Source organism: Perognathus longimembris, chromosome 1 (genome assembly GCF_023159225.1).
Source record: "Perognathus longimembris pacificus isolate PPM17 chromosome 1, ASM2315922v1, whole genome shotgun sequence".
Lineage (NCBI taxonomy): Eukaryota > Metazoa > Chordata > Mammalia > Rodentia > Heteromyidae > Perognathus > Perognathus longimembris.
Genome location: NC_063161.1, coordinates 7,840,838 through 7,855,853, shown reverse-complemented (window position 1 = coordinate 7,855,853; position 15,016 = coordinate 7,840,838). Strand labels below are relative to the sequence as shown.

Genomic DNA, 15,016 nt, shown 5'->3' with positions numbered 1-15,016 from the left:
GGGCCAGGCTGACAGCGCCTGGCTTGGGACCGGAAGGTCCAGAGGAATGTGGGTTTTCCCCAGCACCTGCCGTGGCTGCCAAACGCTGCACATCTGACTCCCGGGTTCCTTGGCCGCCGTCTGCCTTCCCGGGGGTGCTGAGGCCCCCACGGGGGGGGGGGGGGGGAGCGGGAGCCACGCCCAGGTCAGGCGCACGTGTGACACACGCCTACTTCCCCACCGACGTGCAGGAGGCCCCCGCAACTCATCCACACTCATCGCTCGGGCTCTGCAAGCCTGTCTCCTCACGCCACCCGTGCCACAAGCCGGCCAGAGTCCAGGGGCCTGGGACTGGGACACTTGGCAGACGGCAGAAATCTGCACCAAGAGCGACTTTAATTCCTTACATAATCCGTGACTGGCGGGGGGAGGGGGGGACCACAGCTGTGGAGTTGGCCTTGGCCATTCCTCCGTGGTGGCAAAGCGGCTGCCCCAGCGCCAGCCATCACATCCCCCACACCCTCGTGAACTTCTCCTCGGCTCTGCTCTTCTCATCGGCTTCTCACAGCCCGGGGGGTGGGGTGGGGGCGGCAGGGGGCTGGGAGGACAAGCAGGGTCCCCCGTCTCCACAGGCTGGCAAGCCATCGCGAGCTTCCCTATCGGCCCGGCGTGCTGAGCCTCTCAGCAGAACCTGGCCAGGAGCACCGAGGCAGCCGGCTCTGCGGCCATCATCTGTCTGTCCATCTGTCCATCCTGCGTTCCTTCAGCAACATGAGACCCGACCCGGGGACCAGAGCCGGGGAGGTGAGGGGACTCACCGATGGGAGGCTACGGGGCCAGTCCAGCACCGCGCTTCCCACCCTCCACCCAGGCAGTCCGGCCCGGAGCCTCCGTGCCCACCGCCGGCCCTGCCCCGGGACGCGCTCCGTGCCAGCCGCCCAGAGCCCGGCCCTTCCCGCCGCCCGCAGCCCCGCCAGGGCCTCGGCGCTGCCCTGGGAGGCGGGGCGGGCTGGAGCCGGGGCCACCTTTGCCCAGCACTTCCGGGTCATCGGGTCACCCGCGGAGGACACCAGGGCGTTTCCGGGTAGAGGAGACAATGAAGGCAGCGAAACCTGCGGAGGGGACAGAGAGAGACAAGGGTAACCGTCAGCCCGGCCTCCCCTCCCGGCCTCCCCTCCCCACCTCCCCTCTTCAACCCACCCCGCCCCCCACGACAGCAAGGACGATCACCACGGGGGGGGGCAGTGCCGGCCCTGCCTGCACCCCGCTCTGTAAGGAGCTGGGCAGCATCCCAGCCTCCACCCCGAGACTCCAGCAGGCTCCCCCGGGTTCTACCCCCAGACCTGTCTCCAGACAGCGCCCTACGCCCCATGGGCCTCCAAAGTGGCCCTAGGCCAGAAAGTCCAGTTCAGAGAAACCCGGGGAGTCAGCAGGGCACGGCAGAGCCGGCACTGAGGCCACACACACGCACACACACGCACACACACACACACACACACACCCCTCCAAATCACAACTAAAACTCCCCGCCCAATCCCCAAGGCCTGAAACCCCAAGACTTCCTCAGAGAGAGAGAGAGACAGGACAACGCCCCAGGAGCCCCTGAACCACAGTGGAGGCTCAGGGACCAGAGTCCCTCAGCTCCTCCCCTCGCCAGCCAGCCTCCCAGCGCTGGGATGGAAGCCCAGAGAGGGCGGGACACATCCCTAAGGTCACACAGCGACGCTGCAGCTGGACGGGACCTGGCATCCGCCCCTGGCTGATGTGCTCCTCCCCCTCTACCCTCCCCCATCTTGGGTATCTGAGCTCAGCGCCCTCCCCCCCCCCCCCCGCGCTCATCCTGTAATCGCAGCACGGTGCTCACCTGGAGGGGTCCTCTTCAGGAGAGAAGGGGCCCTGTAGCTGGATGGCGTTGAGTTTCCCCTCAAAGATCCCATAGCTGAGTGTGACCTGGGCAGAGAAAAGCAGTTTGGCGGGGGGGGGGGGCGGTCCAGCCGGGAACCCCCTCAAAGAGACAGCGTTTCGGACACCGTCGGAGGCAGCCAGGCCTCCGTGCGGAACGCCACCCTGGGGCCCAGCTGCTTTGCAAGGAGCAGAACTGGACAGCCTGGGGAGGGGGCACACCCACAGACCCCCCCCCCAGGTCCCCACCACACCTGGCCGCTGAGCCTCCCCCTAGGCCTGGGGTTCGGGACTGAGCTGGGGCGGGGAAGAGCCCTGTCAGGCCAGCCCAGGCTGCAAACCCCATCTGCAATCTCGGCTGCAGGAGAACAAGGGGCCGGATTTTGGCTAAGCGCCTGTGGCACACATCAGGATCGGGGGGGGGGGAGGGGGGGTCAGCTGGGGCCCCAATGCCCCTGCCCACACTAGCTGTGTGATGCCACCTCTCTGGGCCTCGTGTCCCCCTCTGCACAAGGTGTGCACCGTCAGCCTTCGTGCTGCATCCAGACGCCAGCCTCCCGCCAGAAATACTCCCGAACCCAGCCCCTCGGACGCCCGAGATCTGAGGGGCCCGGCTCCAAGCCAGCCCGGGGAAGGAACGTCCCTGAGACCCCCGTCTCCCACGAACTACCAAAAAAGTCCAAAGTAGAGCTATGGCCCACGTGGTAGAGCACTCGCCTGGAGCAACAATGCACAGGAACAGCACCCAGGCCCTGAGTTCAAGCCCCACAACCGGCACAAAAAGACTCGGCCCATCTCCAAGGCCCTGGTAGTATCTGCCACTCGGGGTCCTTTGCCTGGGCTTCAGCTTCCCATCAACAGGACGCTGCCAGGCCCCGTTGTCCAGTTGATTTCCCCCCCCCCATAGGGCCCCCACCTCCCACCCCAACACAGGCCCTGAGGCAGCCGCGCCCCCCCCCACCTCCCCCACCCCGGCCTCTGTGGCCAGCTCACCTGCTGCCGGAGCTGCTCGGTCCCCAGCAGCTGCAGGGTCTCCAGGTGGGAGTGGAACAGGGGGCTGGGCTGCAGGCGACCCCCCAGCTTGCACTCCACGATGTAGCCTACCGTGCAGTCATCGGGAAGCCGGATGAGCGCGGAGGTGTCCACAAAGCGGGAGCCACTGAGGGGGAGGAGGGGGGCGGGGGGGGGGGTAGAGTGGGCTGTGACCTCCCTCCTCAGCCTCCCTGGAGGACTCCCACGGGGCCACCTCGTCCTTCAGCTTTGTCATTCAAGGCCGGCGCGCCACCGCTTGAGCCACAGCCCCGCTTCTGGCTTTTCAGTGGCCAGTTGGTGACGAGACTCTCCTGGCCCAGGCTGGTTTGGATCGTGAGCCTCGGACCTCGGCCTCTGGAGCGGTTAGGATGATGGGCGCGAGGCACGGGGGCCAGCTTCATTTTTTTCTAATCCATTCAAAGGTACCATTCGGCCCCCGGGCAGCCCCTCCTAGACCAGACCTAAGGCAACATGCCCTCTCCGCTCCATCGAAGGAGAGCAAACCCAGCAGCCAGGGGCCTTGAACTTGGATGACCTTCAGCTTGTTGAACCTCTCAGTGCCTCGGTGTTCAAAGCTGTAGAAGCATTGGCCAAGGCCAGAGTCAAAGCACCATACAAGCCGGGCACTGAGGCTCACGCCTGTAATCCCAGCTACTCAGGAGGCTGAGATCTGAGGATCGGGGTTCAAAGCCAGCCTAAGCAGGAAGGTCCGTGAGACTGGCATCTCCAGTAAACTACCCAGAAAGAGCCAGAAGTGGCACTGTGGCTCAAGTGGTAGAGTATTAACCTTATGTAAAAGAAGCTCAGGGATAATGCCCAGGCCCTGAGTTCAAACCCCAGGACCAACACACACAAAACAAGCTCCTTACAAGTTCATGGCCATGGGTGTTCATAAGAGCCGGCCCAGAAAGACCTTCAGGCAGGCCTGGGCGCTCTGGCAAGGCCAGAATCCATCCGCAGAGCCAGGACTCCTGCTTCCCTGGGCTTCCTCTCTTCCCTAGGGCTAGCTCACACCAGAGGCTGCCTCCTCCAGGAAGCCAGCCCTCCTGTCTCCAAACCAAATGGCTCTTCTCCCCCCTCCAAGAGCCCCTGCCTCCCCTAGCAGCCAGGCCGCTCAGACAGGAGAGGTGGCCCTGGCTCCTCGTAGACGAAGCTCAGACATTCGCTCACTAAACCTTTACATGGCCAGGGGCATTATATTTTCAGATCCATTTGACAGATGTGGAAACTGAGGCTCCCAGAGATCCTCCTCCCCCGCCCCCGGGTGTGACAGGCCTGTGTATTCCTGAGTGGGAGAAGGTATGCGGATGGCTGCCTGTCCGCACACTCATGACTCTCAAATCCAGTGAATGGGGGTGGTCTCTCCTGCTCTCGCTAGCCGCTAGGGGAACGGGTCTCTCCCGCGCTGGCCGCAATGGCTGGGCCCCGCACCCCTCCATCCTGGGGTCCTGACTTACCTGGCCCACGGGGCCATCTTCAGAGCTAGTTTGCGGTTGATGCAGAAGCCAGCGCCCCCGGTGGCGAACCAGAACTGTACCAGCCTCTGGGGGGAGGAACAGCAAGACACTGAAGACCCCCAACGTTACCCGTGGCTTCATATAAAGCTCTGGGGGAACACTTTGCCCTTCGGACTGTGCCATCTTTTCTTTTTTTTCTTAATGTTGTCAGTCTTGGGGCTTGAACTCAGGGCCTGGGTGCTGTCCCTGAGCTCTTTCGCTCAAGGCTAGCGCTCTGCCATCTTGAGCCACAGCGCCACTTCTGGGTTTTCTGGTGGTTCATTGGAGATGAGTCTCACAGACTTTCCTGCCTGGGCTGGCTTGGAACCTCGATCCTCAGATCTCAGCCTCCTGAGTAGCTAGGATTCCAGGTGTGAGCCACCAGGGCCCGGCAGGACTACGCCATCTTGTGGTCTAACAAACTCCCCCCTGGTTAGCGTCTTCCAAGTCCCTCCGTGCCGGATGTATGGGGTTCATCCCCCAAGATGCAGCAATAACAATGATGGGCCCAGTCAGCATGTGAGCAGGCCTGGCTACTTTAGGGTTCACTCTGGGGACAGGGCTAACGTGTGCCCGATAGGGCACGGAAGTGCACAGGAAAGATGTGGCTCAGAAACACGGCCGAGCTGCGTCAGATTCCAACGGCTGAGCTGGCTAGCGGCTGTGACACCCATCCAGCCCAAGAGCTGGCTAGCGGACCACACTGCCGATCACCCATGCTCAGAACACAGCGCAAACAGAGACGGTTACCGCCGGTTTCGCAGCTAGGGAAACTGAGGCACAACACAGATGACTTCATTCCGGGTCAAAACGTGAGGCAGCGGCGGGGCTGGCGTGTAAACCCAGGAAGATGGGCTCCAGTTGGCAGGGCTCAGCCCCTGAGGTGAACCGCTCAAGCCTGGTGGCCAGTCAGGCTGGAAGCCGTGGGGAGCCTGGAGGAACCCTTGCTACCCGTCCCCCCCCCCACGCACACACCCCAGGGCCCAGGAGGATTTAATTAAGGCTCAGGAGCTAACGAGCTGCTGATAATTAAGGCTCTGTTTTCCCCAGTGAAGCAGATGGTGACCTGGGGGAGGGATGGCGCACCCCACCGCGGGCTTGGCTCCTGCACCAGACCCAGCCTTCCAAAGAGGGGACCTCCTAGCTGCCTTTTCCTGGGGGTCGGGAAGCGGAGCCCTAGGAGCCTGGGCCACTCCAACCCCTCAAGCCCAGTGGGATCTAGAGACAAGATGAGAACCATGGCCGTGGACATGTACTTTAAAAAAAAGAATGTCCAGAATTTACCCAAAGGTCAAACGTAACCCGGCATCTGTTAGGATGCTGGATCTGGCAGCCCTGGTGAGCGGCCAGCAGGGCTGCAGGCCAGGCTGGTTCTGGGCCAGTTTCCCCCCGGGTGTCTAAGCGCCGGTTATTGATCAGGCAGAGAAGGGTGGAGGGTGGGGGACGCGGCTGCAGCTGGGAGCACCAGCGATTCTCACCTGGCCCGGAAGTTCTCTAGCATTTTTTACAATGGGCAGCAGCCAGCAGGTGGCCAGCGGCCCAGACATGGAGTTGGGGAGCCTCAGTTTACCTGTGTCCTTCCTGACTTCCCCAAGGAGCCCCTCACTTGGACTTTATCTCCCAATTTCTTAGAGGAGACTGAGCTCCCCTCAACCCCCGCACCCCCCCAGAAGGGAGAACTCACCACCCAAACCTGCAGGGATGGGTCAAATTAAAAAACTGGAATTCACTGCCCCGCGGCGCCAACCCTCTAGCCCGGACCCTGCTCTGGCTCGGTACTTATAGCCTCGCCCGTGGAAGCCCCGCCCCTGACGTGGCCACGCCCCTTGGGAGCCACGCCCTCCGCGAGCAACAGCCAATAGGCGCGGGCGGAAGAGAGCCGGGGACCAGGGGACCAGGGGACCGGAGGACACGGACCGTGCGGTTGCGCGGCAGCGGCTCGGAGGCGCGGATTGGCCGGTTCAGGCTGGGCCGGCCCACATAGACGTCGCGGGCCTGCGGGAAGGCGGCGAGCAGCCAGAGCAGCGCCCTGGGGTTCACGTAGTTGTCGTCGTCCACGTGGCAGAACCACCTGTGGGGTGGGAGGGGGACAGCAGGCGTGCGTGCGTGCGTGCGTGCGTGCGTGCGTGAGCAGCCCTGCCCCGGGCCCGTCAAGCTGCAGGTTGCGCGGGAGGGGCTGGCTACCCGCGAAGGCCCCATGCAGGTTTTGAGTCAGGTGTCCCCATCGCCCAAGGCCACAGGCTCAGTGAGGGGCGGGCTTTGAACCTGGCCTGCTAGTTGGGAGTGGGTGAACCAGACCCCAAGAGCCCAGGGGTGTCTTCCAAGTTTTCATTCGTGTGTGTCCGTGTGTCCGTGTGTCCGTGTGTGTGTGCCCCCCATTACTGTTGAGCTTGCTCACTGGAGGCTGGTGCCACACCACCTGGGTCACAGCGCCCCTTCCGGCTATTTGCTGGTTAAGTGGAGATAAGAGTCTCGGGACTTTTCTGCCCGAGCTGGCTTTGTCCTGTGACATGAGACAGATCTCATGTCTTCAAGTGTTCGACACGACTCTAGATCCAAGGGTTAGCTTGAGGCAAGGGTCACCTGGCCTAAGAGACAGATTGGCACTCACCTGAGTCCACTGTCCAAGAAGGCGTCAAACTCAGCAGCCATCTTGCAGGACAGAGCCCGGTGGCTGTGCTCTGCGGAGCAGTTGGTGACCACTAGGTGGGACCCTGGAGAAGGGAGAGTCAGGGGACCCTTCCAGCTCCTTCCCCACAACCAAACTGAGGCCCAGGCCCACGGAGCTGGTGGACAGGAAGTTAAGTCCGGGGCCATCTCCAATGGCCCTCGCTCCGTGTCTGCTCCCCTCCCTAGCACAGACCCACCAACGATTTCCTAACCTCCCTCCCCTTCCCCCTCCCACCTTGTTCCGCCCCCACCTCCCACCAGGCCCTGGCAATAGTGGAGGCCCCCTGCCCCACCAGGCAGTTACCAAGTCTCTCCTGGAGGCCTTCATCTGGGCTGTCGGTGAAGACAAATGTCTGGAAAGGAGGAGGCATCAGGAGTCCAGTCAGGCCTCGAGCAGCCCCCGGTGGGCCACCAGTCCACCATGGACGACACACCGCTGCCCTCCTCGGGTGACCACATGCTCACAGTCAGTGTGTTCCTCGTGACAGCATACCACACAACCCAGCTTTGGAAAAACACTCACCTGCGACCGGGTACAGCCATGAGATGTGTGTAAAAAGAGGAGTGGACTGTGATTCGGGGATCCTTTGTATCTCAGGGGAAACTGAGACGTGGGGTCCCAGAAGACAGGGCTGGGCACAGGAAAGGAGAGGAGGGAACCAGGCCCATGGCCACAGGCCTACTCCTGAGCCCTGCTGTCCCTCGGAGGACCGGAATATGATGGCATCCAGCACCACGGCCTGCCAACACCTTCTTAAAGGTCAGCCTTGGTAACGGAAGTTCATCTTGTGGTCTCTCCCACCAGAAAGCCCCACCATGGGGGCCTCGGTCTTGCTCGGGTCTGTGTCCTTGTCCCAGCACCTGGCTCCCTTGGGGGGGGCGCCCCTCTCCCTGGGGTCTGCCTCCTGAGTCCCTGAGACTCACCCCCATCCCCAACAGCAATGGCCAAGCCTCTAAAAAGGCACGTGGCTGAGTGATAAAGCACGTGCCCGGCATGCAGGGAGCCTAGGGCTTGCTCCCCAGCTGCACACACACAAACACAATTTAAGACAAATAATAAAAGATCGGGCCAAGCACTTCCTCTCTCCCATACCCTCCACCCACCCAGCCCACCCTGCAAAGGATTCAGGACCGTCCCTCTCCACCCCAGCCCCTTCCATCAAGGCCAGGCCCCAGGCGAGCCCACAGCGCCCTCTGCTGGGCCTCAGGCCGTCGGTCACCTTTCCCGGCCTCAGGCCCGCTGACCACACAGCCCTCAAGGGAGCCTGCGTGAGAAGCCAGGCCACCAGACGAGGCCTGGAGCAAGCGGGGCGAGGAGCTTTTCTACTCCGATCCCTGGCAAACACAAACACACCCTCAGGTTTGCAGCGTGGGTTGGAGAGGCTGCAGGAATCTTTGCTGGGGAACCAACACGCTCGAATAGAATATATCAGGGTGGTGGCGCAGGGTGATGAGCAGAGCCCAGGGATGGGAGGGGACCCAGGAGCTCCCGGCGGCTCAGCTGCCACTGAAGCTGGCACGGAGAAGGGCAGAGCCTCCCCCTAAGCCCCGGGCTGCACTTGATTTGTTTAAAAGCCCTGACAATGGTTAAAACTTCACAGGCGGGCAAACAAAGGAGCCCACAGCCTGCCGGGACAGGGGAGGGGGTGGTGGGGGGCCATCTGCCAGCTGAAGACTGGGGCTCCCTCCACCCCGCCCCCTCCCCCAGGGGACTGCAAGAAGAGAAAGGTCCCACAAGCTCAACACACACAGAACTGCCTCCCAGCCCACCCCCTTCTCCCGGGACAAAGCCTGCTGTGGCAAAGGCCACCTGCCACCCACCACTCTTCACCAGGAGGGCACCCAGGCAAGAGCTAACCAGCTCAGGCCCGGTCCTGAGCACTGGTGCTCTACAAGCCGGGAATGGGACCGGCCTACAGGGGGGGAGGGACAGCCCCACGATCACACAGACGAGTCAGTCAAGTGACGAGACCGCCAGAGTGGGTGTTCCTGCCCCCCGCCTTCCGCCCTGCCTGTGGTTGTTGTTTTCCTTTTTGTGCTGGTACTGGGACCTGCACTCGGGGCCCGGGCGCTGTCCCTGAGCTTTTGTGCTCAAGGCTAGCGCTCTGCCACTTGAGCCACAGCTCTGCTTCTGGCTTTTGGATGGTTCATTGGAGGTTAAGAGTCTCATGGACTTTCCTACCCAGGCTAGCTTCCAACTGGGATCCTCAGATTCACTTGCTCCAGGCTCCAACTTGGTGAATTTACTTCCCACCTCGGCTGAACCTCACCGCGTCTTCCCCCATCAATGGGAAATCAATGTCCCCCATGAGGGTGGCTGGCCAAGTGGGGTGAGGTATTAGATCGACACACAGCCCTTTGGGGGGGAGGCGGCTGGCAGGTGCCCCTGGCCCAGCTGTCTCCCAGGACACAGGGATTGTGCCTGCCAGGCACCGTCTCCAGGTTGAAGGTCCCAGGGCCCATTCTGGCCCAAACAACGGAGGCTTCCCTGGGCCTCAGCTTCCGTGGAAAAGGACGGGACCAGCTGCCCGGCGGGACTCTGCTTCCTCGGGCCTCTGGGCCACGCTATTCAGGCACTTCCCCCTCCTGGCCTCAGTTTCCTCATCCCGGACAAGGCACCACCCCGCCAGTAAACAAGACAAGACAGGAAAGAGCCTCAGACCTCGAGCAGCCAAGCTGGAGGTACGCACAGACCAGCCCCCCAGAACAGGAAGGTCGGCAGGCCAGAGCTGGCCTTGCCTGCTTCCCAAGAGGCCAGAGTCTCCCCCAGAGGTGAAGCTGCGTGCCCTCCCCCACCCCCCCCTCCCGGAAGAGCAGGGGCCTGGGGGGAGGGGGACCCTGCTAGGAAAGGGCTCACGGGGAGGAGGGAGGGGAGGGGGCTCCCCACCAGGATGTCACTGGCTGCCCCTTCTCCTGGGACCGTCCCCTCCAAAGACTGTCACCTCTCCCTACAGGGCCAGCAGGCAGTGAGAACAGGATGTGTGTGCGCACACACACGTGTGTATGTGCAAGTGTGTGCACGTGGCATGTGTGCAAGTGCAGCGCCCCCGCATCCCTGGCCGTGCTGGAGCAGGGTCTGGGTTGGGGAAGGGACAAGTGTAAGGGGCAAGTGTGCAGGAGCCATGACCCCCCCCGCCACCTGTCGTGTGCTTAACACGCGCGTGTGTGTGTGCACATCTGCGCACACTCCTGACCTCAGCTTCCCGCCCACCCTCTGCCCAGGCTACCACGCCCCCACCCTGCAAGGCGCTAGCCCGCCCCTCAGGAAGCAGCTACAGGAAACCCTGGCACACCCCACCCGGCCTGGGAGGGAGGAAGGCCCGCCCGCCCCAGCGCCTCCATCCACCCCCGCGGGCCGCCGACCCCAGCCCTCCGGACCCTTCCATCACCCCGGCGCCCCGGCCTCACCTGCGGCTGCGCCCTGGAGACCCACGTGTCCAGCAGCAGCTCCAGGCGGGAGCGGTGGAAGGCCCCGGTGGTCTTGACCCCGATGAAGACGTCCTGCAGCCTCAGCTCCCAGGGCCCGGGGGGCTCCTGGGACCCCAGGTGGGCCGGGCTGGAGCGGTAGGACAGGCACAGGAGCCCCAAGCACACGAGGGCCAGGAGCGCTCCTCCGGCCAGGCTCCGGAGCAGCCGGCTCCGCATCGGCCTGGGACACCCCGCCCCTCCACCCCACCCCCTCCACCCACCCCCCCGCCCCCCCCCGACGGCTCAGCCCAGGGTGGGAGACCCTGGCGGACGCCAAAGCCCGGCAGGCATGGGGGTCGGGCCCGGGGAGCAGAGGCGACTGCTGGGGCTCCGGGGTGGCGGCCGAGTGCCGCCGCCGTCTGCCGGGCCTCCACCTGCTCCCTCCTCCTGCCACGGCCCCGCCCCGTTCAGCCCTGGGGGCGGGGCCAGGCCTGGAGCCCCAGAGGTGGCCGAGCCCCCCCACCCCCTTTGCTGAGGGGCGGCCCGCCCTGCCAGCTGCCATCCTGGAGCCTGGTGCTGGGGTGGGTGGAGGGGGCCTCCAGCCTTCACCCACAGACATGCCCCCCACCCCCAAGGCATCCATGATGGCGCAGTGTCCTGGGTGCCCTGCCCAGATCCCTCCCCCCCCCCGCCCCCCCAGGCTCCAGAGGGGATCCCCTCCTCCAGGAAGCCTTCCCCCGACGGCCCCTCTCCACTCTTCCTCGATTCCTAGCAAGTCCCGGGAGCGGGAGCGGGATCTGATCATCTCAGCGCTGGGTGGAGCCCCGGCTCCTGTCCATGGGGCCCGGCCGGGCTGCCGCCCACCCTGTGGCCTGCTCACCCGGCAAACTCCGGAGCTACCTCTCCTCCAGACGTTTCCAGCCACCGCCTCCATCCTGTTTCTGTACAAGGTCAAGATCACACACACACACACACACACACACACACGCACACACACACACACACCCCTCCTTTGTCCATCCGGTGTCCTGCTTCCATGTCTCTGCTCTGTTGTCCCAGATCCCATCTTAGCAAACATAAAAGCCAAGGAGCACCGCTGCCACCAAGCCTCTCCCCCCCCGCCCCCCGGGACTGGGCTCCTGCTCACCAACACCCACCTCCTGCCACGCTGCGCTGGAACCCTCAACTTCAAGACTGGCTGGACTCCCGACTCATTGGACACACTACCTCCCTCAGGACCTTTGCACTTAGCATTCTTGAGCCACGCTTGGGAGAAGGGAGGCCGCCCCAAGGGCCAGCCCCAGTCAGGTCCCTCCCCATCCTGCCTTCTTAGAACACGCGTCAAAAGGGATCGTCCTAGGGTTTGTGCGGGGGGGGGGGGGGGGGGGGGGTTCAAATCCAGATTGGGTGACTGAGACCTGAAAACCGCAATGTGAAGGCAGCCTGAGCAAGAAAGCCGGTGACACTCTTATCCCCGGTTAACCACCAAAAAAGCTGCACGTGGAGCTGTGGCCCAAGTGGTAGAGCACCAGCCTGGAGTGAAAAACCCAGGACACGCACGCACACGCATGTGCACACACACACGTACACACACAGCCTCCAGCCTGTGGCCTACTCCATTTGCACACTCTTAGGCTGTGGCTCGCGTGTCCACACCCCACACCTCGTGCCCAGCACACGGGACAGAGGTGAGAACCGCCGCTGGGAGCCCAGGCGGACACGCCCAGGAACTGGCTCTCGCTCAGGTCTAACAACCAAACCCTCCACTCTGCACCCGTTCTCCGTGCCAGAAAAGCAGTTCTTCCCCTCCTCTCCCTCCAAGAGCTGGCCTCAGAGCCCCCCCAAACATGTCCTTCTCTGCACCCCCCCCCTCAAGAAGGACAGGGCTGGAGCTCCTCATCCAGCCTCCTCACTTCATTTCCTCCTAAGCCCAGGACCATTTCCCACCTGTCTGTCAATCATGGCCCAGCCCCACCCCCAGGAGGCTCTGGCCTGCCCAACGCTGCTGCCCCTTTCTCCAGCCTGGGCACCTGCCCCTGACCACCGTACCCACCCCACACAGCCCACAGACACAGCCCAAGCTGAACCCCAGCCCCAGCTGCGTTCCCCCACCCCACCCCCACCCCCGCAGGAGCTAGCAGATGCATCGCTGTTACCAGACAGCCACCTGCAGATTGGAATACTTCTGTTCCTTTGAACTCTGGTGGGTTTTCCTGTTCTGTTTCGTGTGTGAGTGTGTCTCACGGTGTAGCCCAAACTGGCCTCCAATTTGCTATCCTGCCTCCCCAGAGCTGGGATTACAGGCATGAACCACCATGCTCAGGCAAGAGATGCTTCTTGAAGAAAGGACTGCCAGCCCTGGAGGCCAAGAGGCTCCCGTCCAGTCAGTCTGCTCCTGCTGGAGGTGGCTGTCCTCTCTGGGGGACGGGCTCCGGGACTCGGCCTGGCCCATCCGCGGGGTCCCCCCGCCTGCCGCCCGGGGCAGGTAAGGTGATGCCCGATACGTACGGCACAGGTGGCAGGCGGCTCTGGGAAGAGTCAGGAGGGAAATCTGACCCCATGGGGGCCTGGGCTGGGGGTGGGGACCGAGGGCGGCGGGAAGGGGAAGCCCCAGGCCAGGGCTGTGAGCAGGCAGACGCCACTTGATCTATGACAAACAGTGTTTAATGTTCCGCAGTGTGCAGCTTAGTGACAAAGGCCCGCGAGAAACCTCCGGGCATACATTCTGGTGGCCAAGTAGCCGGCGCCCCTGTCCCCCCCCACCCCCCCTCCCCGACCCCAGGCAGGGTGCAGGACAATGTGTGCTGAGAACACACATGTGTTAGTGCCCAGGGGAGGGGGGCGGGGCTGGACATGACACGTAGCCGTATAAATGGGAGAGGGGAAATGGACGGGTGGAGTCACGTGGGGGGGGCGGCCTCCGGGCTGAGGAGGCGGGGCTCCCACGCCGCGGGGGGAGGGGCAGAACCAGCACCTGCCCCCTCCCCCTTATGAGAACTTGATGTGCAAACCCTGCACAGGAGTGAGGTCAAACCTTCGAGAAGGGGACACAGACCCGCCCTGAGACCACAGTGGGGGGCGAGGAAGGCCCGGAGCAGCAAGTGCAGGGCTAGCACGATGCCAGGCTCTGCTCTCCTTGATGTCACAGGCCAGGGACCACCAGGCGAGCAGGAGGCCAGGCCAAGGGGCCCACGCTGGAGAACCCCGAGAACCCAGGATGAGAGGACGCCCTCCACCGCAGGCAGGGGGGCGGCTGGACGGCAGCGTCTGCCGTGCGGGAGGAGGCCCAGGATCAGATGGAGGAGGCCCAGGCATCAGATGGAGGAGGCCCAGGCATCAGATGGAGGAGGCCCAGGATCAGATGGAGGAGGCCCAGGCATCAAATGAAGGAGGCCCAGGATCAGATGGAAGAGGCCCAGTATCTGATGGCAGAGGCCTGGGCATCAGCTGGAGGAGGCCCAGGCATCAGCTGGAGGAGGCCCAGTATCAGATGGCGGAGGCCCGGGCATCAGATGGAGGAGGCCCAGTATCAGATGGCGGAGGCCCGGGCATCAGATGGAGGAGGCCCAGTATCTGATGGCGGAGGCCCGGGCAACAGATGGAGGAGACCCAGTATCTGATGGCGGAAGCCCGGGCATCAGATGGAGGAGGCCCAGTATCTGATGGCGGAGGCCCGGGCATCAGATGGAGGAGGCCCAGTATCTGATGGTGGAGGCCCGGGCATCAGCTGGAGGAGGCCCAGATCTGATGGTGGAGGCCCGGGCATCAGCTGGAGGAGGCCCAGTATCTGATGGCGGAGGCCCGGGCATCAGACGGAGAACAGAGCCGGGCACCGGCGGCTCAGGCCTCGCTGCTGTTGCTGCCGCAGGCGGCACCTCGCTCCACCCACACGAGGCGGGCCTGCTCCTGCAGGATGCGGCCCCGCACCACCTTGGCCAGCTCCTCGGCGTGGCCCCACGCGTGCGCGGGCACCCGGGCCCAGGAGCAGGGCAGCCCCGAGAGCGCCTGCTCCACGCCCCGGCACTGCCGCAGCAGCTCCGAGTCCCGCCAGCCCGGCCGGCCCAGCAGACCCCTGTGACGGGGAGAGAGCGGGCGGCCGCGGTCAGCACGGGGCCCGGACGGACGGACGGACGGACGGACGGCGGGCGGACACACAGCCGCCGCGGCTGTCCGAGGGAGGAGCCGGATGGGGAGGGCGGGGGCGGGGGGGGGGGGTCCGGCCGCCTCACCTGACTTCTCGGATGTTCTTCTCGGTCACCTCCACGTGGATGACGATGGGGTAGACCTCGCTCTGGACCAGCTCGTGCACGCCCCGCGCGCCCAGCTCCAGCAGGCAGTGCTTCTGCTCGGGAGGGACCCACGAGACCCCGGGGCGTGAGCGGAGCGCCGGACACGCGGGCTCGCTCGCGTCCCGACTGGGCCTCCCCGCCTCTAGGGTGGAGTCCACCCCGCCCGCCTACCACCCGCTGCCCTGCAGCCCCAGGAGAGGAGGGTTCAAGGACAAGGCTGTCCAGGCCTCCTCCTACCTT

At 64.1% G+C, this 15,016-nt stretch overlaps 2 protein-coding genes and 1 long non-coding RNA gene across 4 annotated transcripts in view; 1 reads left to right on the top strand and 2 right to left on the bottom strand.

Moving 5' to 3' along the window:
- Positions 1–432: 432 nt before the first annotated feature.
- Positions 433–10,739, bottom strand: Mfng (MFNG O-fucosylpeptide 3-beta-N-acetylglucosaminyltransferase). Of its 2 annotated transcripts, XM_048355848.1 has the most exons (9): positions 10,488–10,739; positions 7,384–7,432; positions 7,021–7,123; positions 6,327–6,480; positions 4,371–4,456; positions 2,875–3,040; positions 1,844–1,929; positions 989–1,091; positions 433–883 (listed from the first exon to the last, which is right to left on the bottom strand). In XM_048355848.1, exons 1-8 carry the CDS (start codon positions 10,722–10,724, stop codon positions 1,025–1,027), a joined length of 948 nt encoding a protein of 315 aa, XP_048211805.1. In that variant the 5' UTR covers positions 10,725–10,739; the 3' UTR covers positions 433–883; positions 989–1,024. The 2 variants fall into 2 exon arrangements, with proteins under 2 accessions (XP_048211805.1, XP_048211796.1); XM_048355839.1 differs by having other exon boundaries at positions 434–1,091.
- A 3,412-nt stretch (positions 10,740–14,151) lies between these two features.
- LOC125358614 overlaps positions 14,152–15,016 on the top strand; it is a 6,462-nt gene continuing 5,597 nt past the window's right edge. The window contains exon 1 of the long non-coding RNA XR_007212341.1: positions 14,152–14,195. This is a non-coding gene — a long non-coding RNA (uncharacterized LOC125358614). The remainder of the gene's footprint in view (positions 14,196–15,016) is intronic.
- Positions 14,269–15,016, bottom strand: part of Card10 (caspase recruitment domain family member 10) — a 26,834-nt gene continuing 26,086 nt past the window's right edge. The window contains 1 exon segment of the mRNA XM_048355875.1: positions 14,269–14,559. Within this exon segment, the coding sequence (XP_048211832.1) occupies positions 14,328–14,559 (232 nt within the window). The 3' untranslated portion in view covers positions 14,269–14,327.